The 27,794-nt window shown below is 41.3% G+C and overlaps 1 protein-coding gene across 1 annotated transcript in view; it reads right to left on the minus strand.

The window, feature by feature from the left end:
* Window positions 1-14,546: 14,546 nt before the first annotated feature.
* Window positions 14,547-27,794, minus strand: part of COL27A1 (collagen type XXVII alpha 1 chain) — a 460,501-nt gene continuing 447,253 nt past the window's right edge. Inside the window, exon 61 of the mRNA XM_073590987.1 lies at window positions 14,547-17,434. Within this exon, the coding sequence (XP_073447088.1) occupies window positions 17,288-17,434 (147 nt within the window). The 3' untranslated portion in view covers window positions 14,547-17,287. The remainder of the gene's footprint in view (window positions 17,435-27,794) is intronic.

Genomic DNA, 27,794 nt, shown 5'->3' on the forward strand with positions numbered 1-27,794 from the left:
TATATTTATACATGTATCACTAACTAAATATTCATTATTGGAAATCTCAGCAATCCAGACCTGAAGGGCTACGTGCTGCATGTAACGACACATGGTACGTGCACGTATTCCCAATAATCTACAAGGGCTGACTTATATTCTCACCCCAGTTTACATTCATTCATACTGTGCCAGTATTTGTCACCACAGAGGAAAGCGGTCATAAAACATGGGCCATGTGACAGATAACAGACCTGAGCTGCATTATATTATCTGTTCCTCCTCTATTAATAACCTATGAATTGCTATGTGATGAATTATTACCATTGATGCTGATAATTTGCCATTATTTCTGACTGATATTTTGCTATTTTTAGTGGAAACCATGATGGTGAAAAAGGCATCTGTGACTGTTATCTGATGGATGTATTTGTGATGGCACTAGCACTTTGTTTTATAATTCTGTTTCCTCCCCTTGATAGGGCGTAACAGGGTAAGAAGGGAAAGCTGCCGACGAGGGGGGCGCCATCTGCGCAGGTTCAGGGTGCCAACCTCCGTTGGAAGGTAGGGGAAAGAAGGAGTGTGTGAACAGGGATAAAACTGTGTCCCCATGGGTTTTTATATCACAATTGGTGTTTAGTCTTTTGTGTTGCATTTTTTTTTTTAATTATGATTACAGAATACTAAAATACAACTGTAAAAGTAAACAAATGCGGTGATTGGGTTTCAAAGTTTGTACGGGAATACCATTTATTTACTGTGAACTTTGTTTGGCCCCCACACATTTAAGACTGTGTGTTGAACCTGTCAATATTGGCCGATTCTAATATATATGCGGGTGCTCGTGGCTGAAACAGCTGACCATCTTAAATGTATGGTAGCCTTCTGACTACACAAACAGATGATGTTTAGGGAGAGGAGGATTGGACAGTTTAAATGTCAACCTCTGGATCCTTTTGCTCTCAGGGGAGAAAAGTTACTGGTTATTCCTCTTTCCACATGAACAATTGATCGAGCTGAATGTTCACGTGCATAGGGTTGTCAGGAGCGAGAGTCATCAAATGCTCATTCGGCAGACGGCTATTTAAGGGTCCCATACATACAATTCTAGCAAAAATTAAGAGACCACTGCAAAATTTTCAGTTTGTCTGTTTTTTCTCTTCATAGGTATATTTTTACGTAAAATGTAAATTGCTCTTTTATTCTATAAAACTACTGACAACGTCTTCGAATTTCCAAGCACTAAATTTTGTATTTATTTTCAGAAGATGAGAAATGGTCAAAATAACCAAAAAATGCAGTGCTTGCAGACCTCAAATAATGCTAAGATCTTCACCTATTCTCCTCCAAATTTCACAGTGGGTGTAAGACACTGTGGCTTATACGCCTCTCCAGGTCTCTGTCTAACCATTAGACGACCAGGTGTTGGGCAAAGCTGAAAATTAGACTCATCAGAGAAGATTACCTTACCCCAGTCCTCTATGGTCCAATCCTTATGGTCTTTGGCAAACTTCATCCTGGCTCTCCTTTACTTCTCATTGATGAAAGCCTTTTTTTCTTGCTTTACATGACTTGAGCCCTGCCTCTAGGAGCCTGTTACTAACTGTTCTTGCCGTGCACTTCACCCCAGATGCCATTTGCCATTCCTTTTGTAGGTCACTTGATGTCATGCTGTGGTTGCTGAGTGACATTCGAATAAGAGGACGGTCATCCCGGTGAGTGGAGAGTCGTTTTCGCCCTTTGTCGGTCTGTAGCTTTGTTGTCCCCAATGTCTGCTGATTGACCTCGTTGTAATGGACTGCTGTCTTAGAAATTTTAAGGATGGAGGCAACATGACGCTCACTGTATCCCTCTGCTAGTAAAGCCAGAATTGAGCCCTTCTTTTCCTCACTCAAGACTTTTCTTTTCAACTCCTTTGGCATGGTTAAAAGTTATTTTTTTCATTCCTATTATTTTTGGGATATTACTAGCACTTGTTTTGTCATCCAGCTTGTCCTATTGCAAGAGGATTGTGAACACCATAGCAGGTTTTTGTTATATACTTTAGACTAAAACTGGCTAAACTAGACTAAAGTTGCACAAAATTTATCAAACATCATGAGGCACTGAATTTGGCACATTTTAATCCATATATACATCAATGAGCCTTTGTGCGCCTATGACCCTGTGACTGGTTTTCCTTCCTTGTACCAGTGGTTGATAAGTGCTAACCACCGCACATAGGGAACACCCCACAAGAGCTGATGTTTTGAAGATGCCCTGACCCACTCATCCAGCCATAACAATTTGGCCCTTGTGCTTGTCCATTTCTTAAAGCTAAAATTTTTACAATCCATATTCATCAGGGGCTATACTATCAAGTATAGGAAGGGGAGGAGAGACGTTATATGTAATAGTAAATTCTGCCATCCCATTTCAGGTTGAACGTTTCCAACAATTCTAAAAACTTTGGGTTCAGGGCTGGAGATTGAGTTATGATGGAATTTTTTTCCTCTCTAGGACTTTTTCTTTTATTTCCTCTTTTCCCTGAAAAGAATGAATCTTGTGTTCAGGTTTTCCACTCATAGTGAGCTGGGGACAACTACCATTTATGTATTGTATGTCTGATATCGTGAGAACAGTTGTTGTACAGCGCTAGTAGGGATTATTAGTGATGTTATAGTTCCATGCTTTGCTAATTAGATCCACCCTTTCTGTAAAGCCTCTTGTGTCCTGGCACATTACCCCATATCTGTCATTACTTGGTGCTTTTATTTGACCTCCAGTCATTGTAACTCCTCATTTATAGCGTGAATGCTGAACTGTTCTTGGAAAGTGATGTACAGCACTAGGAAGCTGTCGATTTTAATACTTCTGGAGAACAATTTGTGCTTTAGGATCTGATCCTGCTCACATGAAGATACAGACCATGCTGGATAGAGTGAAGTCATAGGACTGCGCTACTCTGGGCAGGCAGCCAGATGCCCTCACTGTATGTGCAATATGTTTACCTTCTAATGACGAGCTAAACCATCACATGTCATTGTGATAAGGGCGCAGGGTTCAGGGAGGGTAATAGGATCACTGATAACTGCGCTCCAGTGGATGAAATGCTTTCTACTATAGGGGCAGGTTTACTTCTACTTGTGTGATTTCATTTAATCAGTATATTTAAAATTACCATAATTAATTTTTCTTTAACCCCTTCACCCAGAGCCGTTTTTCACCTTCCTGACCAGGCCAAATTTTACAATTCTGACCAGTGTCACTTTATGTGGTTACAACTCTGGAAAGCTTCCACAGATTCGACCGATTCTGAGATTGTTTTTTTCATGACACATTGTGCTTTATGATAGCATTAAAATGAGTTTGATAGGACACATTTATTTATGAAAATTTCAGAAATTTGGAGAAAATTTCGCAATTTTCAAACTTTTTTTATGTCCTTAAACCTGAGTTATGTTGCACAAAATAGTTAATAAATAACATTTACTACATGTCTACTTTACATGTCCATCATTTTTTAAACATATATAATTTTTAGGAAGTTAGAAGGATTAAAAGTTGATCAGCAATTTCTAATTTTTCTAACAAAATTTACAAAACCATTTTTCTAGCCATTTCACATTTGAACTGACTTTGGGGGCCTATATGACAGAAAATACCCAAAAGTGACACCATTCTAAAAACTGCATCACTCAAAGTCTTCAAAACCACATTTCAGAATTGTATTAACCCTTCAGCTGATTCACAGGAATTAAAGCAATGTGGAAGGAAAAAAATGAACATTTTACTTTTTTCACAAAAATTTTACTTTATGACCCAATTATTTTTTTTTACAAGGGTAACAGCAGAAAATGGACCCCAAAATTTGTCATGCAATTCCTCTTGAGTATGCCAATACCTCACGTGGGGAAAAACTACAGGGTTCGGAAGGGAAGGAGTACATTTTGACTTTTTGAACGCAAAAATGGCTGGAATCGAGAGTGGATGCCATGTCTTGTTTGCAGAGCCCCTGATGTGCCTAAACAGTGGAAACCCCCCCCACAAGTGCCACCATTTTGGAAACTAGACCCCTCAAAGAATTTATCTAGATGTGTGGTGAGCACCTTGAACCCCCAGGTGCTTCACAGATGGTTATAACATAGAGCCATGAAAGGAAAAAAATCTAATTTTTTACACATAAATTTTGTTTTAGTCACAAATTTTTTAATTTTAATAAAGGTAAGAGAAATTGGAACCCAAATTTTGTTGTACAATTTCTACTGAGTACACTGATACCCCATATATGGTCGAAAACTAATTTTGAGCCACAGTGCAAAACTCAGAAGGGAAAAATTCCACATTGAAGTTCAGATTTTGCTGGAATGGTTTGAGGGTGCCATGTCACATTGGCAGAGCCCCTGAGGTGCCAGAACAGCAGAATTCCCCCTATAAGTGACCTCATTTTACAAATTACACACCCCAATGAATTAATCTACAGGTGCAGTAATCATATTGACATCGCATGTAACTCATTGGGCAATGAACAAAAATTACATTTTTATCACTAAAATGTTGTTTTAGCCTCAAGATTTTACATTTTCTAAATGCTAGTAGGGAAAAATGGAAACCTCAATTTGTCGTGAAACTTCTGCGTACGCCAATAATCTACATATGATCGAGAAATATTTTTGAGGGACAGTGCAAAGCTCAGAAGGGAAGGAGCGCCATATTATAGTGCAGATTTTACTGTTATGGTTTGCGGGTGCCATGAGCCACTGGAAGCACTCCTGAGATGCCAGAACAGCAGAACCCCCATAAGTGACCCCATTTTACACATTACACCTCTCAATGAATTTATCTAGGGGTGCAGTGATCATACTGAAACTACAGGTGTGTCGCAGCATCTTATAGTGTTAGCAGTGAAGAAAAAAATAATTACATTTTTACATTTTCACACTGGGAAATGGGTAAAAAATGGCACCAAAATTTTTCCTACAACTTCTGCTGAACGTAGAAATACATCACGTGTGACTGTACAGCACTGCTTAGGTACACAGCGAGACTTGGGAGGGAAGGAGCCCAATTTGCCTCATGAAGCAGATTTTCCTAGAATAGTTTGTGGACTCCATATACAGAGTCCCCTCTCAAGTGACCCCATTTTGGAAATTATATTCCTTTGGGAATTTATCTACTAGTATAGTGATGATTTGACTACATGGGAGTTTTCCAGAAACAAGCAGCATGGATGTTATGGAGAAAAAATTACAAATCAGTTATTGTAGTTCCCAGCTTGTTTTACCGGAAATATGCACCTATAAATTAAGCAGGCTCTCATCACTACAGAAATGGCAAAAATGTGAATGCTAAATGTGGTTCAGGTACACTGTGGGGCTCAGAAGGGAGAGGAGCATTTGGATTTGGGAATGCAGAAGGTCCCACCACCTACCATATGTGGTTTATGATGGAGAGGTCGGGTATGACTGGTACCTCTGTTGTCCCCTATAGTTATACCAGCTAAGGGTATGTTCACACTGAGTTTTTCGAGCAGCACCTGAGTGTAAACTCTCCAAATCCTCCGCAACAAAGTAGAGATTCCGTTTTGTTTCTGCTCTGAAAACTCAGCACATAGCACAAAACAGGATTTGGAGTTCCCAGTGCCAAGGTCTTTTGGTCTCATGTATAGCAGCTTGGTAATATGTGACTATTTTAGAGTTGCCATATTGTTCTAAAAAACAAACAGCTAAATCGCAGACCAGTTGCAACTTGCAACTATGGCAAGTGAATCGTAAGTGGCAAAACATAGAACACATTTGGAAACATTTTCGACAGTTACGGTATAATGCAGTGTGACAACCCATAGAAAATCATTAGCACTGATGTTACAATGCGACATCTAACCTGTTAGGTGGGGTTCAGACAGCGGTACTAAAAGTCATGTAAGCCATGTCTCCAAATTGTGGACGTGACCGGCTCAGTGTTCTCGTCCACCCAAGTGCAGGAGCTGCCTGCTACCATATTTAAATGTATTAGTGTAGTCCATAAATCTGTCAAAAAAAATGCATGGCCAGTTTTTTCCCCAAGCGTCTGTATGGAAGATCGGCATTATACACTGGCATTTTGGCTACAAGGGATGAGCGTGCTCTCTCCATCGTGCACATGTCCATGCAATGGCCTAGTCTGAACGAGCCTAAAATCAAATGTGGTTACTGCAGTCTATGGGCAAACTAGATGCTGTTATCTAGGAATTTAATATTTAATTTTTCTCTTGTGTTAGGCTATGTAACCATGTTGCAGAAATGCTGCGGAAATTTCCGCAACATTTCCACACTCCCGCTGCGGGTAAAACGCATGAAAATTCGCATGCGTTTTTCCAGCGGAAAACAAGCGTTTTTCTCTTGCGGAATGCTTGCGCATTCCAAGCGATTAGCATCGCTTGGAAATAGGATGTTAAAATAATAAAAAAAATAAAAAATATTATTCTCACCTTCCGACAGCCCCTGACCTACTCTGTGGCGATCCCGGCATTTTCCAGTCCCAGTAATGCTTTGTGTGAAGGACCCTAGATGACGTCACACTCGCGAGAGCGCAAAGTCATCAGCTGTCATCCTCTCCTCCAGGCCCTGGCTACCATCCGCACATGAGACGCTCACTTTACGCATGGTGGGCATAGCTACTGGTGGATTTTTTCCCTTGCGAAAGTCCACCACCAATTCCTTGGCCTTCCCGGAATTAATCCTAAGGTGGTTCCTCTGACACCACTCCACAAAAGCTTGGTTAGTATCTCTGTACTCTCTTTCATCTCCTGTGATGAGGCCTACTATTGCAGAGTCATCAGAATACTTCTGCAAGTAGCAGCTAGATGACTGACTATATGGCCATGATCGTCATTCCTATAAAACCTGAGCAGCAACACTTTCACCCAATAATGAAAGAGGTCTGTGTATTGCATCTGTCTTAATTTAATATTGGGGAATATATGGCAACTCGCAAGAGGTAGTAATGGCAGACACTATAACAGCTTTTAACCCCTTCCCGACCAATGACGCCTACGTAGGCGTCATGGTATAAATCACGTTCCTGTGGGTCGGGTGACTGGGGTCACTGAAAGGTCACCCGACCCGCAGATAAAGGAACACTTGTGCTTCACCCCAGGTAGGGTGGCTTTGCCCCCCCCATGACTACGATCGCTCTGATTGGCTGTTGAAAGTGATATAGCCAATCAGAGCGATAGTGGTATTTCATCAATGAAATATTACAATCCAGCCATGGCCGATGCTGAAATATCATCGGCCATGGCTGGAGAAAGTTATCGGACTCCCTCCCACCGACTGACGGGGGCGATCTGCCTCCACCACTGACGGCGGCAATCTGCCGCCGCCGTCAGCATCTGCTCCCCCTCCCAATCCCCCCTCCACCACCCCGGTACCTTCCGAGGCCCACTGTCCCTCCCGATGTCCCTCCGCCATCGGTCATGGATGCCGCCATCTTCCAAAATGGCGGGCGCATGTGCAGTGCGACCGCCGAATCTGCCAGCCGGCAGATTCTTTCATTCATCGCAGGTACATTTTGATCACTGTGATAGACACCATCACAGTGATCAATATTAAAAAAAAGTTAATACCCCCCCTTTATCACCTCCATAGGTAGGGACAAATACTAAAATAAAATAATTTTATTATAATACAAAAGAAGCGGGCGGCACCGCTATTACCATGCTTGGATCCGTGGCTTGCAGCAGGCAGTGAGCTCACATCCAGGGTTCCCGGGTGCTTGACCTCGTAGCAATCAACTAGTATTTTCCAAATAGAAAAAGGTCGCACTCTGCGGGATAGTTGTGAATATTTATTGACACATAATTACATGTCACGTCAGGGATGTGATAGTGAGAGTGTCAAAAGGCTGACAACGGCCGTTTCGCGCTACTCGAGCGCTTCCACATGTAATTATGTGTCAATAAATATTCACAACTATCCCGCAGAGTGCGACCTTTTTCTATTTGGAAAATAAAATAATTTTATTTTTATTTTTCCATTAGGATTAGGGTTAGAATTGGAATTCGGGTTAGAATTAGGGTTCGGATTAGGGGTGTGTTAGGGTTGGGATTAGGTTTGTGGTTAGGGTTAAGGTTAATGCAGGGGGCATTTATGCACACTTTATCCAAGTACAGTTTATCAAAGTACTGGCAGTTATAACATGGATGAATGTGACACGCATCTCTATTCTCTTCATACAGGTAACCAGATTTTCCAATCTCTGCTCTGAATCCACTCCTGTGTCTCCATTCAATGTCAGCAAGCAGTTAATCCTGAATGCTATCTCTGTGTTTTCAACTCTGCAAGCTTCTATATGGTAACCAGCTTTTCCAATCTCTGCTCTGAATCCACTCCTGTGTCTCCATTCAATGTCAGCAAGCAGTTAATCCTGAATGCTATCTCTGTGTTTTCAACTCTGCAAGCTTCTATATGGTAACCAGCTTTTCCAATCTCTGCTCTGAATCCACTCCTGTGTCTCCATTCAATGTCAGCAAGCAGTTAATCCTGAATGCTATCTCTGTGTTTTCAACTCTGCAAGCTTCTATATGGTAACCAGCTTTTCCAATCTCTGCTCTGAATCCACTCCTGTGTCTCCATTCAATGTCAGCATGCAGTTGAGACTTTTATAGACCTTCTTGACAGGGATATTAAACAGACCATCCATGACCAACGATTGGGCCTACTTCCCGTCCGCCATAATTTATCACCTGTTGAAAAACAAGCTATCTCATCCTTGAGGGACAATCCAAACATCATTATAAAACCGGCAGACAAAGGAGGAGCAATCGTTGTCATGAACGTGACCGAAATACGTGACCGAAATTCAGAGACAACTCTCGGATACCAACACATACAGGAAAGTTCATACTGACCCGACATTCCAAATACGTAGGAAAATAGACCAAATTCTTGACAAACATATGCAGCTTAAGACCATAGATGCAAAGACTAGAACATTTCTGACAAACCAACATCCCATAACCCCGGTACTCTACACCCTCCCCAAAATCCACAAAAACCTACACAACCCTCCTGGACGTCCAATAGTAGCTTCCACGGACTCCATCCTCAATCCTTTATCCATTTTTCTAGAGAAAATATTAACTCCATTTACTCACACCACTAAATCTTTTATTTTGGACACAGGCGATTTCCTGAATAAGATTCGTTCCATTAATTCCGTTTCACCCAGCAGCATTCTCTGCACCTTTGATGTCAACAGTCTATACACATCAATAACACATGATAAAGGTACAGAGGCAGTCAGACTAACTCTCATGGAAGCTAATACTGCACCGTACACACAGGCTTTGTGTTTGGACCTTCTAAATATAGTCTTACGGGAAAACTTCTTCCGATTCCAGGATGATTTTTTTCATCCAGACATGCGGCACCGCGATGGGCTCTAATGTAGCCCCCGCGTACGCAAATCTTTACATGGATAAGTTTGAACGAGACTACATTTACGCCAATCCACTTTTCCAGGAATTTGCCACAGTGTGGCTTCGCTACATTGATATTTTTTGCATATGGGGTGGGGACTCAACTAGCCTTTCTAAATTCTATGATACCATCAACAATGCCAGGCATGAGCTGAAATTTACAATGTCCCACAACCTGGAATCAATCAGTTTTTTGGATACTAGGGTCAAAAAAGATGCACAAGGAACACTGTCATCCGATCTTTACACTAAACCCACCGATTGCAATAATCTCCTTCTGTATGACAGTTGTCATCCAAGGTCCACCCGTAATAGTCTCCCACGATCACAGTTTAAAAGGATTACCAGGATTGTATCAGATCCTTCGACTAGAGACCTCAGATTACAAGAAATGTCTGATAGATTTGAATCTAGGCATTATCCATCTACACTTCTGGCTTCTGAGATGACTAAAGCACGGATTGACCCCGACACCACCAGAACCACAACAATCAAACCACCCAGACTCCCATTCGTCCATGGTCACCACCCGTCCATGCAAAGAATACATAATCTCATCCACAAACATTGGCCTCTATTGACCAGATCCTATCCTAGGATTAACCTCTTTAAATCCCCACCATTGATGTGCCTGAGGAGACCTCAAAATCTTAAGGACAAGCTTGTCCGGGCTGACCTGGGTACCTCCAGTCACATCAATACACATACTCTAACAGGACAAAAGAGAACTGGTACATTCCCTTGCCTAAACTGCATGAGCTGTTCCAATATCATCAAAGGCAGTGAGATAGTCCACCCACGTTCTGGCAAATCCTATCCAATTAGGGATTACTTCACTTGTGAAACTAACTTCGTCGTTTACATCATCAAATGTCCATGTGGTTTATTGTATGTGGGTGAAACCACCCAGGCAATCAGGGACAGAATATCCAGTCACAAGTCTACGATTAGATGCGGGAAAACATGGCTCCCACTTCCTGCCCATTTCAAGGAAGCCCGACACAACGTATCACAACTACGGTTCCAAATTATTGAAAAAGTCCCTAGACCCAAAAGAGGTGGGAACCATGTTCGCCTTTTAAAGCAACGGGAGACATTCTGGATCTACACACTAGACACCTTACATCCGAGGGGTCTCAATCGAGAAATCGATTGGCTAATCTAATAATTTTTATAAAAATTCCTTTTTTTCTCTTCCTCTTTCCCTAGACCCATTGATTGGTTGCCTTCTTGAGTCTCCCCTTTTTACATCTAACCCAAGCGGTAAGATAATGAAACATAATGTGTTTTTGTTTTTTCTTTTTTCTGTTTTGTTTTTGTTTGTTTTTTCTTTTTCTTTTTCAAGTTTGCAAAAAAGTTTTCCACAACCCCCCCCCCTTTTTTTTCCCTTCCTCTGTTTGAAGGCATTTTGCCGTACAATTTATTTTCACCTTTTCTTTACAAATTTGGTCTTTTTATTTACTTTTCAAAAATTTTTTTTTTCCCCTTATATTTTGTTCCTTGCAGGCTTTTTTTTCCCCCCCTTTTTTTCCCTTTTTTTCTTCTTTTCTTTTTTTCCCCCCTTGTTCCTTTTTCTCTTTATTTTTTATTTTCTTATTTTTATTTTTTATTTTTTACTTTTTATTTTTTGTTTATTTTTATTTTTTATTTTCTACTATTCTCATTTTATATCTTTATTTTTCCCTTTATTATTTTTCCTTTTTTCTAATCTTCATAATTCATTTGATTTGAGTTCATAACCTTCTCCATTCTCTCCCCTAGGTCTGACATCACTCTTTTCATTTCTTTTATTTTTTATGTTTGTTTAAGTTTGGACTCCTACGCAATTCAAATGCTGTATATTTACATGTATGATTTGCAATAATACTGTTCGTTTATATTTGTTTCCATATGTTAATTGCCCAGTCTCTTTATATATAGCACACTGCACCTCCCCCCCGATGCGTGTGTCCCACTCAGAGCTACAGCAGTCTGCATGGCCTCATTAGGTTTTCTTTGATTGCGCTCTACTGCGCATGTGTGAACAGCCAGCGCCATCTTTTTGGTGGGGATCAATGTGAGACACTACGGCCGTGCTCCAATGCACACGCCCCGGCGTCTGATGTCACTTCCGGTCACATGACCGGACCAGACAGGATAAAAAGCACAGCCTGTGATCCAGCGCTCACTCACTGCTCTGGCACCATTGTGCAGACTTCACACTCCACTGAGCCACCAATAATAGTAAGTACTGTCCCATTGGGACCACTGCTGTACCACCAACCTTACCATGGTCCCTACCCAGGACCACCGCTGCATCACCAACTTTTGTATGGTCCCAATCCAGGACCACCAATCCTGCCACATCTCTAATGTACCCCCTTTTTCTTTGTTTAGCAGTGGCATATTTACCAGTCCACCACCTCTTCAAGGAACAGGATTTAGCGGCAACTTTGGTATATTTCTTTGTTTTCCCTAAATAGAATACAGCTTTTGTCTGGACAGCTAGATACCTGGGCATATTTTTACAGTCCCTCACTGTCTTTTTTGTATACAACTAGCTACGCCACTTATGCTGGTTAATCTGTTTTATCCATCTGTGCTCCAGACACCCAGTTCAGTACTTGATCTATCTTCATTCTTTACTCTTTATTTTTTATTTTTTTTTTATTTTTATTTTCATTCTTATTCCTATTTTTTATTTTTCATTTTTTATTTTTGTCTTTTTTTCTTTATTTATGTCACCCTAACGATATGTTCATCTATCCCTACTTACAGAATATGCTATCAACTCATTTATGCCTAGCAGTGACACTATCGATTTGGTGAAAACAGACCCTACATTCAATTGAAAAGGGTATGACCACGCTCCTTCATGTTTCTTATCTACCGCGTTATCTCTCAGTTTCACGTGTTTGATGTCTCCACATCTTTCTAAATAATTCTAGTGCTTATATTCCATGCTCTCTGGATACTATGTGTATATATTTTGTATAAAGTTTACAATTTTTTGATATTTTTATGTATGTATTTTATTACAGCGACTTTGTGATAAAGGCCGATGTGGCCGAAACGTCGTTTGATGTCGCTTCCTCACTGTCAAGCAATAAATTTACTTCACATTAAGTACAATCAGCGTGTGCAGTGACTATACATTGTTTATGCGATTCTGGGACTATCCATTCCTTCTCACTGGCACCGCGAACTCGAACCCTCTGGCCGAGTGCTAACCATCTGTATTACCTAGTTTCCAAAATGGGGTCACTTGTGGGGGAGCTCCAATGTTTAGGCAAACAGTGGCTCTCCATACGGGACATGGTTTCCGCTAACGATTGGAGCTAATTTTCTATTCAAAAAGTCAAATGGCGCTCCTTCCCTTCTGAGCCCTGCTGTGCACCCAAACAGTGGTTTATGACTACATATGAGGTATTGGTGTACTCAGGAGAAATTGCCCAACAAATGTTAGGAACCATTTTATCCTGTTGCCCATGTGAAAATGAAAAAATTGAGGCTAAAAGAAATTTTTTGTGAACAAAAAAGTACTTTTTAATTTTTATGGATCAATTTGTGAAGCACCTGAGGGTTTAAAGTGCTCACTATGCATCTAGATAAGTTCCTTTGGGGGGGTCTAGTTTCCAAAATGGGGTCACTTGTGGGGGTGCTCCAATGTTTAGGCACACAGGGGCTTTCCAAACGCGACATGGTGTCCGCTAACGATTGGAGCTAATTTTCCATTCAAAAAGTCAAATGGCGCGCCTTCCCTTCCGCGCCCAAACAGTGGTTTATGACCACATATGAGGTATCGGTGTAATCAGGAGAAATTGCCCAACAAATTTTAGGATTCAGTTTATCCTGTTGCCCATGTGAAAATGAAAAAATTGATTGCTAAAAGAAAATTTTTGTAGGAAAAATTAAAATGTCAATTTTTTTCCTTCCACGTTGCTTTAGTTCCTGTGAAACACCTGAAGGGTTAATAATCTTCTTGAAAGCAGTTTTAAGTAGCTTGAGGGGTGCAGTATTTAGAATGGTGTCACTTTTGGGTATTTTCTACCACATAGACCCCTCAAAGTGACTTCCAATGTGAGGTGGTCCCTAAAAAAATGGTTTTGTAAATTTGTTGTAAAAATGAGAAATCGCTGGTCAACTTTTAACCCTTATAATTTCCTAACAAAAAGAAATGTTGTTTCCAAAATTGTGCTGATGTAAAGTAGACATGTGGGAAATGTTATTTAACTATTTTGTATCATATAACTCTGGTTTAACAGAATAAAAATTCAAAATTTGAAAATGTCAAAATTTTCAAAATTTGCCAAATTTCTGATTTTTTTCACAAATAAACGCAAAAGTTATCGACCTAAATTTACCACTAACATGAAGCCCAATATGTCACGAAAGAACAATCTCAGAATCGCTAGGATGCGTTGAAGTGTTCCTGAATTATTACCTCATAAAGGGACATTGGTCAGAATTGCAAAAAATGGCCAGGTCATTAAGGTCAAAATAGGCTGGGTCATGAAGGGGTTAAAAAAAGGGCTGGATGATTTCCTTGATACACAACACGTTTTATGATTCAAGTGACAACTATTCGGAGTTGGCGACTCATACTGGGGCCTAAGTTGCTTTTACAATGTAAACCTATGGAGTGTAAGACTGATACTCCATGGGCTAAAGGGCATGTCACACTAAGAGATATCGCTAGCAATATCGCTGTAACTAGTGACGTTATAGCGATATTGCTAGCGATATCGCTGTGATACTTACCTAAGACCCGCTCCCCCGCTGGTTATCGCTGATCGCGCGAGAACGTTCAGGACTGTTTCTCGTCGTCAGCTTCCTGTGGCGCTTCCTGCTGTGAAGATGAGCGACGCGTGGAGCCGGGCGGGAGGACGCAGGATCGCCTGGTGTGACAGGTAAGTAGCGACCCCCGACCCCAGCGATGTCGCTAGTGAGATCTGCCTGTGTGGCAGCTCACTAGCGACCACTTAGCGATGTACCAGCGATCCTGACCGCGTCATATCGCTGGTACATCGCTAAGTGTGACAGTACCTTTACACTAAAAAGAGACTTCTGTTCCGAGTTGCAAGATCACACTGGCGTCTGTGTGTGAATGAGAAGTCATGTGACCCATAAGAAGACTGGAGTGAGTATATTACCACACTGACACTACATATTTATTTACACAGGTTTAGGCATTAAAGAGTTTGTTGGGAGAGCTTTTTCTTTAATTAGGTCAAATTCATTTGTCCTTGAAACATGAACCAACAAGGGTCTCCTGACTAAAAAGCACCAGCCTTATTAGCAGTTTTAAGGCTGATGAGTTCAGGTCGCAGGACCAGCATCCAGTCCGTGTTTCACGGCTGTCAAACTCGGCTGTAGAAAATAAAATTGTCTTGCCATTTACAAATTTATGACACCAGTCTGTACAGGATCTTAGAGAAAAAGAGAGTACATCTCTGCCACAGTCTAAAAGAAAGTCTGCATAATGAAGAAAAAACCCACAACACATTTGATCCTTCTGCACGGCCTCAGTCTGAAATGTTTATTTTTTTTTGTTGTATTTTTTCTTTTTTTTTTTTTTTCTTACAACATGTGAATGTGAATAAAATTTCAACACCCTGAAACAGGTTCATGACGATGGGGCAGAAAGAAAATTAAGGGCAAGAAACTGAGGAGGAGGGAGTGATGCAGGGTTTCTAACAGGAGACCAAATATTCTATATACCTGAAAGGAAACTGAACAGGAGGACTAAAGTGCCCCCACAATCACATGTTGAGGTATTTGGAAGAATCTCACTTTTCATGGAATTTGTTGATGGAAGAAGAAAATAATAAAAACGTAAAATGAAAAAAAATCCAAAATATAAAGACATTCACAAAAAAATAGACGATTCTAAACATAGAACATGGTATTCCCAGTACAGTACAGCTAGATTACAATATAATATAGAACACAACAGATCCATAATCCGCTCCAAATTTACACATAGATACTAACTTTTCTACAGAATGTACTCCAAAGCCAGTTGGGTCTCAAAGCAACAAGTATCTCTTTAAACAAAGCAAAGAGAAAGGTGGAAGGTGGGGAGGAAGGTATAGGGGGCATTAGATTTTGAGGAGAAGGGGTAAAGGAAGTCTTTAAATTAAAAATGAGTTTCTCTACGCCTGATGCGAGATACCAAACGGAGAGCAAAATGCACGGGCAACAGCAACACTAAACATTTGGCCATTTCATTTGTTAAAAAAAAAATCATACAGCTTTAAAAAGCAATTTATACAACCAAGCAGTGGAAAAAAAAGAAATCTACAAAGATATCTGGGAAAAAAAATTACTTTGGTACAAATTTCACCAGGACGCAAGCCTATAAAAATATTCCCTTAAAATATATAAACATTATTTAAATTATTTTTTTTTCTTAAATTTATCTTATTTTAGAATTTTTTTTTACCCCTTCATCCCTGAGTTACGTTATTTTAAGCATCACTCCAGGGTTTAGGTTACCAACATATAACATTTTAAGGAATGAGTGACTGAAATGTATACATATGACCTTCAGGACCGAGAAAAAGGTGGAGGAGTCATGATAGTAAGGAATTTAATTACGGTATCTGGAAGTTTGTGGTGCAGAGAGATAATGGAACCAAAAAGAATAGAATTTATCTATCTTATTATTAATTATGAAATCTGTTTTCTCCCCGTATCCAATTCTACGAACCCTTGGTTTCCATATTTAGAGCCGATACAAACGCTATAGGATCTGGCATTTATAACAGCCACCATTGGGTGGAGGAGACTACAAAAAGCGTTATAGATCCATGTACAGCTCCCCCTAGTGGAGGCTGTTCACAGCCACATTTCTTTAAATTACCCAGTCATAAATTCCAATCTCCCCCCCACCAATATTTCTAGAAACTAATGTGTAGTTTGCCTGCCTGGTTCTAAAGGTAATGCTTATATCTGGTAGGCAATTTCCATAGAATGAAGCCTGGTCTAGTGTTCAGTGCTTTCTATTATATGATGGTAAGTAAACCATTTGCAGCGTCAGTCTTTGTAGAGCGACTGCTTCCTGTAATAAGAGATTCCCAGAGATAAGACACTTCATACCAGAGCAGTCCACATAATGTCTCTCAGGAGTGAAGGGGGTACTGTACAGCAGGAAGACACTATTGCGTCCTTCCATTACAAAATAAAAAAAAAATACTAAAGCCGGGTGTCGTCCCACAGACGTGTGGAAAGGCATCAGCACCTTCAGAAATTTTTAAATAGCTTCAAATAAAAATAATTATAAAAAAAGCTTCAAAGCACCAGAGATTTTCACAGTGGGGGTCACACCGGTCGCCTCTCGCGTTGTTGAACCAGTCACATCTCTCATCATTATTTATAAAAGCTTGTTTTCCTTGATCCATTGAAGGAATGAAGGTGGGAGTTATATATTTTCTCTCATTAAATAACATTTATATTATTTTTTTTTCCATTTTTTTACACATTATTTTATATTGCACTTCACAATGCTTTCTGCCTTTATTACCCATAATGCTCTTTTGTTACCAGCTCCTTGGCAGAAAGGGAGGATAACGATGAATCTTTTTTTCTGTTTGTTGTCTCTCAGGTGAGTGACTGGTAGACAGCGGATCTTTCATATGTCCCTTTCCAGCAAGTGTCAGCTCTGGGGACGATGATTAGGTTTCCTGTCCCCTCAAATGTCATTGTACAGCGGGGTGGAGGGGCATGCTGGAATCCTCTTCATTTTTAGGTCTGTTCTTGCACAATGGATTGGGAGGGGGGGCAGGTTCCTGCGATTAGCTCTATGTTTGTAAGTCTTCTGGCACCTTTTATCCACTCAGCACAAGAGGGATGTTCATGGTCCAATAGATGTAGCACCAATGTATCCTTTCACAAGAAGCAGACATTCCCCACTTCCAAATGAAGGTTCTTTCCAGGTGTGGATGGAGGGAGATTTAGCACATCGATGATTGGTAAATGAGTGGGGTCTTGAGTCCGAAAAGTAAAGATCGTTTGATGCCAACGTCCATCTTGCAACTGCAAAAGAAAATACATTACTGAATTAATATAGTTCTAAGCATTGTAATTCACAGACAGAGGCAGGTTTACCGATGCTGTCTTACATTGGGCACACCTAGTCTAATGCTAAACTATTAAGCACAAAAATTTCCAGAAATAGATATCAATTATATCAAACAAGAGAAAACTCCAAGTTTCAAGTACCACAAAAAGCTTCACTGAGTGTATAAACACAGAAGAGGTCAGAGAGTTTTTAAATGAACATATAAAGTTTATTAATTACACACATAAGATCCATATTAATTCAGAGTAAAGCTACCAGAGCAGGACAATAGGGAACATCTATGGTATATCATTCAAACTCAAATGGAGCTGTGGTATACTATTCAATCTCAAAGGTTAATAGGCGTAAAAGCGCCCGGACAAAAATTATTTTATCTCATATGCATTTAAACAAGTAACAATATTTGAACTAGTACATGTTAGAAAAAAGCCATAAAAGATCAGATTTGCATAAGCATACCAATAGACCTATAGATGTGTAATGCTCAAATGGGATGGCACTTAAAGGGAATCTGTCACCTCATTTTTCCGATATTAGATGAGGCCACCGACATCAGGGGCTTATCTACAGAATTCTGTAATGCTCTAAAGGTACTGTAATACTAAGCGATATCGCTGGCAATATCGCTATAACTTGCTAGCGATATCGTTATGTGTGATACTTACCAACGACCGCTCCCCCGCTGGTTATCGCTGATCGCACGAGAACGTCCTGGACCGCTTCTCGTCATCAGCTTCCTGCGGCGCTTCCTGTGGAGAGACGAGCGACGAACGTGGAGCCGGGCGGGAGGACGCAGGATTGCCTAGTGTGACAGGTAAGTAGCGACCCCCGTCTCCAGCGATGTCGCTGGTGAGATCTGCCTGTGTGGCAGCTCACTAGCGACCACTTAGTGATGTACCAGCGATCCTGACAGCGTCATATCGCTGGTCGGGATCGCTGGTACATGGCTAAGTGTGACAGTACCTTAACACCTGGATACGTTTATTTGTGAACCATTCCATTGTAGATTTTGCTTTATGTTTGGGATCATTGTCTTGTTGGAAGACAAATCTCTGTCCCAGTCTCAGGTCTTTTGCAGACTCCAACAGGTTTTCTTAAAGAATGGTCCTGTATTTGACTCCATCCATCTTCCCATCAATTTTAACCATCGTCCCTGTCCCTGCTAAAGAAAAACATGCCCAAACCATGATGCTGCCACCACCATGTTTGACAGTGGGGATGGTGTGTTCAGGGTGATGAGCTGTGTTGCCTTTACCCCAAACATATTGTTTGGCATTGTTGCCAAAAAGTTTGATTTTGGTTTCATCTGACCAGAGCACCTTCTTCCACATGTTTGGTGTGTCTCCCAGGTGGCTTGTTGCAAACTTTAAAAGACACTTTTTATGGATATCTTTGAGAAATGGCTTTCTTCTTGCCACTCTTCCATAATGGTCATATTTGTTCAGTGTACGACTGATTGTTGTCCTATGGACAGACTGTCCCACCTCAGCTGTAGATCTCTGCAGCTCATCCAGCGTGATCATGGGCCTCTTGGCTGCATCTCTGATCAGTCTTCTCCTTGTTTGAGATGAAAGTTTAGAGGGACGGCCGGGTCTTGGTAGATTTGCAGCGGTATGATACTCCTTCCATTTCAATATGATCGCTTGCACAGTGCTCCTTGGGATGTTTAAAGATTTGGAAATCATTTTGTATCCAAATCCGGCTTTAAACTTCTCCACAACAGTATCACAGACCTGCCTGCTGTGTTCCTTGGTCTTCATGATGCTCTCTGTGCTTCAAACAGAACCCTGAGACTATCACAGAGCAGGTGCATTTATACGGAGACTTGATTACACACAGGTGGATTATATTTATCATCATTAGTCATTTAGGATAACATTGGATCATTCAGAGATCCACAATGAACTTTTGGAGTGAGTTTGCTGCACTGAAAGTAAAGGGGCTGAATAATATTGCATGCCCCACTTTTCAGTTTTTGAATTTCCACAAAAATTTAAAATAACCAATAAATTTCATTCAACTTCACAATTGTGTCCCACTTGTTGTTAATTCTTCACCAAAAATTTCCATTTGATATCTTTATGTTTGAAGCATGTTATGTGGGAAATGGTTGAAAAGTTCCAGGGAGCCAAATACTTTCACAAGGCACTGTGGCTTTACTCTGAATTAATATGGATCTTGTGTGTGTAATTAATAAACTTTATATGTTCACTTAAAAACTCTCTGACCTCTTCTGTGGTTTTACACTCAGTGAGGCTTTTTGTGGTAATTCTAAACTATGGCAATTTAGAACAGTAGCTCATGCTGAATGAAGAATTTGGTGTATCTTTAGATCCATTTATCTAATTTTATACCACCTCTTGGTTGGATTACGCAAGTCATTTTGGTGCAAAAAAGAAATATACTGTTCTAATCAGGGCTGTGGAGTCGGTAAGCCAAACCTGCGACTCCGACTCCTCAATTTCCCTTACACCGACTCCACGACTCAGACTCCCACATATATTGCTTATATTTACCGTAAGTGAAAAATTTATTGTAGTACAATGTGAACATCAGACATTTAATCATTTTTATGATACAATCATCAAGATATTTAGATAGAACATAATATATATTTATTGGAATACAACTTTAGAACCCAAAAAACTAATAAATTGTAAATATGTAATACACTATGTAATATCGATTATATATATGTATATATATATATGTATATATACACTCACTGGCCACTTTATTAGGTACACCTGTCCAACTGTGTGTTAAGACTTAATTTCTAATCAGCCAATCACATGGCGGCAACTCAGTGCATTTAGGCATGTAGACATGGTCAAGACAATCTCCTGCAGTTCAAACCGAGCATCAGTATGGGGAAGAAAGGTGATTTGAGTGCCTTTGAACGTGGCATGATTGTTGGTGCCAGAAGGGCTGGTCTGAGTATTTCAGAAACTGCTGATCTACTGGGATTTTCACGCACAACCATCTCTAGGGTTTACAGAGAATGGTCCGAAAAAGAAAAAAAATCCAGTGAGCGGCAGTTCTGTGGCCGGAAATGCCTTGATGATGCCAGAGGTCAGAGGAGAATGGGCAGACTGGTTCGAGCTGATAGAAAGGCAACAGTGACTCAAATTGCCACCCGTTACAACCAAGGTAGGCAGAAGAGCATCTCTGAACGCACAGTGCGTCGAACTTTGAGGCAGATGGGCTACAGCAGCAGAAGACCACACTGGGTACCACTCCTCTCAGCTAAGAACAGGAAACTGAGGCTACAATTTGCACAAGCTCATCGAAATTGGACAGTAGAAGATTGGAAAAACGTTGCCTGGTCTGATGAGTCTCGATTTCTGCTGCGACATTCGGATGGTAGGGTCAGAATTTGGCGTAAACAACATGAAAGCATGGATCCATCCTGCCTTGTATCAACGGTTCAGGCTGGTGGTGGTGGTGTCATGGTGTGGGGAATTTTTTCTTGGCACTCTTTGGGCCCCTTGGTACCAATTGAGCATCGTTGCAACGCCACAGCCTACCTGAGTATTGTTGCTGACCATGTCCATCCCTTTATGACCACAATGTACCCAACATCTGATGGCTACTTTCAGCAGGATAATGCGCCATGTCATAAAGCTCGAATCATCTCAGATTGGTTTCTTGAACATGACAATGAGTTCACTGTACTCAAATGGCCTCCTCAGTCACCAGATCTCAATCCAATAGAGCATCTTTGGGATGTGGTGGAACGGGAGATTCGCATCAGGGATGTGCAGCCGACAAATCTGCGCCAACTGTGTGATGCCATCATGTCAATATGGTCCAAAATCTCTGAGGAATGCTTCCAGCACCTTGTTGAATCTCTGCCACGAAGAATTGAGGCAGTTCTGAAGGCAAAAGGGGGTCCAACCCCTTACTAGCATGGTGTACCTAATAAAGTGGCCAGTGAGTGTATATACACTGTATGTATATATATATATATATATATATATATATAACACTGTAATAAACTATGTAAGTGGCTAAAAACAGTTTTCAACAAAAACATACTAAATAACATTTGTGCAGTCTATGAATTTGTTCTAAGAAATAGAATTGCCTCCAACAGATCCTCCTTCATAGATGACCTCAAATCTGACCTAATAATTTTAAGGCCAGAGAACAACCTCTCTACACTAACTTGGGTTGGAGGCAAAGCCGTAACCACATGGGCAACATCTCTAACAATTTCCAAGTATAAAGGAATTGCCTCATGCACAGTCAGTTTTGATGAACGGTTGAATTTTTCTATTTCTTTGAGAGCAAGTGAAACATTTTGCTGAAATATGGTCAATCTGCTTGCTATAGGAGACGGAGTGAAATCTTTTTCCTTGCGGCAACGCTTTGCATGCTCCATGTCATCCAAATACAGTGGGGCAAAAAAGTATTTAGTCAGTCAGCAACAGTGCAAGTTCCACCACTTAAAAAGATGAGAGGCGTCTGTAATTTACATCATAGGTAGACCTCAACTATGGGAGACAAACTGAGAAAAAAAAATCCAGAAAATCACATTGTCTGTTTTTTTTTTCATTTTATTTGCATATTATGGTGGAAAATAAGTATTTGGTCAGAAACAAAATTTCATCTCAATACTTTGTGATATATCCTTTCTTGGCAATGACAGAGGTCAAACGTTTTCTGTAAGTCTTCACAAGGTTGCCACACACTGTTGTTGGTATGTTGGCCCATTCCTCCATGCAGATCTCCTCTAGAGCAGTGATGTTTTTGGCTTTTCGCTTGGCAACACGGACTTTCAACTCCCTCCAAAGGTTTTCTATAGGGTTGAGATCTGGAGACTGACTAGGCCACTCCAGGACCTTGAAATGCTTCTTACGAAGCCACTCCTTCGTTGCCCTGGCGGTGTGCTTTGGATCATTGTCATGTTGAAAGACCCAGCCACGTTTCATATTCAATGCCCTTGCTGATGGAAGGAGGTTTGCACTCAAAATCTCACGATACATGGCCCCATTCATTCTTTCATGTACCCGGATCAGTCGTCCTGGCCCCTTTGCAGAGAAACAGCCCCAAAGCATGATGTTTCCACCACCATGCTTTACAGTAGGTATGGTGTTTGATGGATGCAACTCAGTATTCTTTTTCCTCCAAACACGACAAGTTGTGTTTCTACCAAACAGTTCCAGTTTGGTTTCATCAGACCATAGGACATTCTCCCAAAACTCCTCTGGATCATCCAAATGCTCTGTAGCAAACTTCAGACGGGCCCGGACATGTACAGGCTTAAGCAGTGGGACACGTCTGGCACTGCAGGATCTGAGTCCATGGTGGCGTAGTGTGTTACTTATGGTAGGCCTTGTTACATTGGTCCCAGCTCTCTGCAGTTCATTCACTAGGTCCCCCCGCGTGGTTCTGGGATTTTTGCTCACCGTTCTTGTGATCATTCTGACCCCACGGGGTGGGCTTTTTTGCGTGGAGCACCAGATCGAGGGAGAATATCAGTGGTCTTGTATGTCTTCCATTTTCTAATTATTGCTCCCACAGTTGATTTCTTCACTCCAAGCTGGTTGGCTATTGCAGATTCAGTCTTCCCAGCCTGGTGCAGGGCTACAATTTTGTTTCTGGTGTCCTTTGACAGCTCTTTGGTCTTCACCATAGTGGAGTTTGGAGTCAGACTGTTTGAGGGTGTGCACAGGTGTCTTTTTATACTGATAACAAGTTTAAACAGGTGCCATTACTACAGGTAATGAGTGGAGGAAAGAGGAGACTCTTAAAGAAGAAGTTACAGGTCTGTGAGAGCCAGAAATCTTGATTGCTTGTTTCTGACCAAATACTTATTTTCCACCATAATATGCAAATAAAATGAAAAAAAAACAGACAATGTGATTTTCTGGATTTTTTTTTCTCAGTTTGTCTCCCATAGTTGAGGTCTACCTATGATGTAAATTACAGACGCCTCTCATCTTTTTAAGTGGTGGAACTTGCACTATTGCTGACTGACTAAATACTTTTTTGCCCCACTGTACTTGTCAAAGTCAAACTCCTCATCTGATGAGGATGAAGATATGGCAGCAGTAGCACTGTCAGGACCCAAGTCCTCTTGCACCTGGCAGTCCTCCTGTAGGCCACTCATCCTAACTGCTACCTCAGTCAGAGCTTCTTTTCCTTTAGTAAGCTGTTGATCTGATATCAAGCAGTATACGATGACTTGGGTCCACATAAACAGCTGCAGAAAAATTTTATTTTCCAATAGCTGTGTCTCTCTCCGTTTCATTGAAGCAGAAATGCCATCTGCGATTAAACCTGCTCTTTGGGTCAGGCAAAATAGCAAGTTCTTCCACTCCCTTATGAAAATGCCAGGAGTTAAATCTTCAGCTTGTAATTTTTTAGTCACAGTAAATGGGCGATTGAGCAATTCCTTCAATTCAGCCACCTGTGTCCATTGACCTTCATTTAGGGGTATCTGAGGGTTCGCCATATCTATAAGAAACAGTTTTAGTTCAAGCAATCACTCAATCATTAAATAAGTGCTGCCCCAGTGAGTGGCTTGATCGACAATTGCCCCTTTCCCAGCACGTCTCTTCAAGATGGAATCAATATTAGGGGTTCTGGCGGCAATAACCAATTTCCTCACCTTTCCAATCTGATTTCCAGCATGTCCCTCTTGCAGACTATCTCTTATTGCCAGCTGCAGCATGTGCACAACACAGCGCATGTGATGAATATGAAAGTGTTTTGAAGCAGCTTCAACAAGATCATCTATTTCTACAGTATAATTTTGCTGTTCTTCTGTTGTAATATCTGTTTATTCCTCAGTTCCATGAACAGCACTGTGGCCTTCCATCCCAAACATACTGAATCCTAAATTTTCTTCTAGCTGTTGTTCATTACTCTCATTCATCAGTTTAATTGTACTTATCATGTTTGAAGCATTGTCCGTTACAATAGCAGGAACCTGTTCTTTTTTTGAGTTCGCAATCTTGCAGAACTTTTTCTACTAAGGGTACCGTTACACCTAGTGATGCACCAGCGATCCCGACCAGCGATATGACGCGGTCAGGATCGCTGGTGCATCGCTAGGTTGTCGCTAGTGAGCTGCCACACAGGCAGATCTCACTAGCTACATCGCTGGGGACGGGGATCGCTACTTACCTGTCAGACGCGGCGATCCTGCGTCCTCCCGCCTGGCTCCACGCGTCCCTCGTCGGCGCCACAGGAAGCCCAGCAGGAAGTGGCCGACGAGGAATGGTCCAGCAGCTTCTCGCGTGATTAGCGATAACCAGCGGGGGAGCCGGTCGGAGGTAAGTATCACATGTAGCGATATCGCTAGCAATATCGCTGCAACGTCACAAAATCGGTGACTTTACAGCGATATTGCTAGCGATATCGCAGTGTGTAACGGGGGCTTAAGGCCTGGAGAAACTGGCTGCTGTGATGAGCTTTAGTATCTTTTACAGCCAGTGTCTTGGTAACAATTTCTTTGTTGTCACAAACATATCGAACATTGATGGCAAAATAGTTCACTCTGTGACGTGTGCAGGCATCCATTTTAAGAAACATGAAGCGTCTTTTGAGAGTTTTTGTAAGATCTTCCTTTTACAGAGAGCACATAATAATCACCTACAATATTAGCATTAGTTACCTTCCTGTGACAGAGATGAGCAGTAGTACTTTCACTTTCTCCAGCTCGGGGCCCAGGAATCGGATCCTGTGCATGGCAGGCACCCCTCCCCCTCCTCTCTCTGGTGAAGACGGCAGAAGACGGGACAGAGGAAGGGAGATTGCCCCCTGCAGTCTGGAGCCGGTGCAGGACGGGAGCACTGCAGCATACAAGTGAGTTTTGATAGGTGCGTGCCCATGCTTCCAGGGGGGGCAGCTGCCCCCCTGCCCCTCACTGGCTACGGCCATGATTCACACAGCGTTTTTGCGGATCCATTTTTTGCAGTAAAATGCAGTGACTCTGGGCTCCCAGAAAAGTCAATGGGTTTCAAGATATGACATTCAGACACATCATTTTGTCAGGATCCGTTTTTGGGCTCAAAAACGGATCGTCACAAAGAATGAGCATGTCAGTTTGTGCAGCATTTTCTAATCTGCTTTTGCTATGGAAAAATTATCTATGAGCTGAAAAACCTTTCAGGTGATGCGATTTTTTAAAAAGCTGATCTGCTTTTGCAGCTGAAAAATGTATCCTCAAAAAACGCAGCAAAAACGCTGTGTGTGAATGTAGCCTTGGGTCAGAAATAGAACAGCCATTTATAGCACATTTCATAACTTTCCCAAATTCCTATGAAAAAAAATTCAGCACATTCTGCATTGAACTACTGTACCCAATTTATTATATATTTTAGGAGTCGGAGTCGGTCCATTTTATAGTGACTCCAACTCCGACTCCTCCAAAATGAGCACCGACTCCGACTCCACGATTCCGACCCCACAGCCCTGGTCCTAATCTTAAACCACATATCTTTCCACTTTGCCATACCACTTGTTGAACAAGGAGAAAAAGTGTGTCTAAACCACTTAAATGTTGAGCATGATGCGGCCCGGAATTCAGTCTAAATATGTATAGTAAATCCTCCTTGTTGTTGAAGCCAGGGAAGGTGGAAATAATGTGTATACCTGTCTCTTCCTCAGGCATGGTTATCTGCAAAGGACTTTCAGTTGACTTAAGCCCCCCAATATATATTAGACCAACAGCCGAACCTGCCAATAAAGTCATGTTCGGCCAACAATATAATGTGTATGGGAGCCCCGGACAATTGATTGTCGGTGGAGTTATGGATCAGGCATGTCTGATTTTGGACCACTTATCCTTTAGTTTTTCCAGAGATAAGTCACCACCAGAGGACTCTGATGGAGGTTTCTCATAGAGAACACATGAGTACTCCTGTGTATGGGAGAGATGACTGCCAGCCTAACCGATTGGCCAAATGATCTAATGTGTGTGGAGAACTTTACAGAGGAAAACGTTTTCAATGTACAGCTGTCCATATATAATATGAACACACAAAACTGCAGATTTGAGAATTTTGGTTTACCAATATTTACAAATTTTACGCAATGGCAGAATGATGTCTGACAAACAATGTCAGGTTGGAAAATTTCAGCCGTAGTCGTCCAAAACTAGATGTGTATGCCATAATCTGCAGAATTTGTTTCAAATGTCAGATAGTCAAAAAAACTTGTGCGTATACACTCCCTGACAGAAGTTATGTCGCTTATCCATGTTATGTAAATAAAAGCTTATAACCTAATGTTAAACTCATCCATTGGTTGTATAAATTATTCTTTTGAAAGCTGAAACCCTCCGAAATGTGGTTTAGGTTAAGAAAATAAATTGCCAGCAATGCAGAAATATTGATCATTTAATGGACACAGAATGGTCAGATTTTGGCAAGACAAAAGTATTGTCGCCTGGTCATATAATGCACCCAATCCTAGTCTACATCTCTCCTGTGCGCAGTAAATGATCGGTTAATTAGTGGGTGTGTATAAAAAGAAACCCAGCATCCCAGACCTTCACTTGAGCTGCAACTTGAGCTCTGACAACATGCCAAAAATCCACCCTGCAAACCAAAGCCTGGATTATCAAGAGACTGAAGACCAGATCCACTGCAGAGGTGGTTTGCACCTTTTAATGTGTCTCAGCGTCAAGTGCAAAGAATTAAAAAAAGATTAGAAGAGACTGGAGATCTGTTTGACAAGCCCAGGTCCGGCAGTCCCCACAAGACAACTGCTCAGGAGGAACGTTTGTTGGTTAGAAAATCCAAAGCAAGCCCCTCTTCCACTGCAGCAGAGCTCCAACAGGCCTGGTCACCTCAAGTCCCTGTGTCAACTAGAACAGTTTGTAGGATTCTGTCTCTAAATGGCCTCCATGGTCGAATCAGTGCCCAGAAGCCAGCACTAAACAAGTAAAAAACCTTGTGGCATTTGCAAAGTCCCAGAGCCTGCTAAACAGATGGACGCTGGAAAAGTGGCAGAAGGTGGATTTCGCTGATGAATCTTCAGTAGAATTACACCACAGCCACCGCAAATACTGCAGGAGACCTACTGGAGCCCGTATGGATCCAAAATACACCAAGAAAACAGTTATATTTGGTGGTGGAAAGATCATGGTCTGGGGTTACATTCAGTATGGGGGTGTGAGAAACATTTGCAAGGTGGAAGGCAATATCAAAAAGCTAAAATATCAAGAAGTATTAGCTACCTCTTATATTCCAAATCATAAAAGGGGTCAAATTCTGCAGCAGGATGGTGCACAATCTCATATAGCCATCTCTACAAGAAAGTTCCTCCAGGCAAAAAAGATCAAGGTGCTCAAGGACTGAC

The sequence above is a fragment of the Dendrobates tinctorius genome, unplaced genomic scaffold, assembly GCF_039654945.1.
Source record: "Dendrobates tinctorius isolate UK_male_01 unplaced genomic scaffold, ASM3965494v1 ptg000120l, whole genome shotgun sequence".
NCBI classification, from domain to species: domain Eukaryota; kingdom Metazoa; phylum Chordata; class Amphibia; order Anura; family Dendrobatidae; genus Dendrobates; species Dendrobates tinctorius.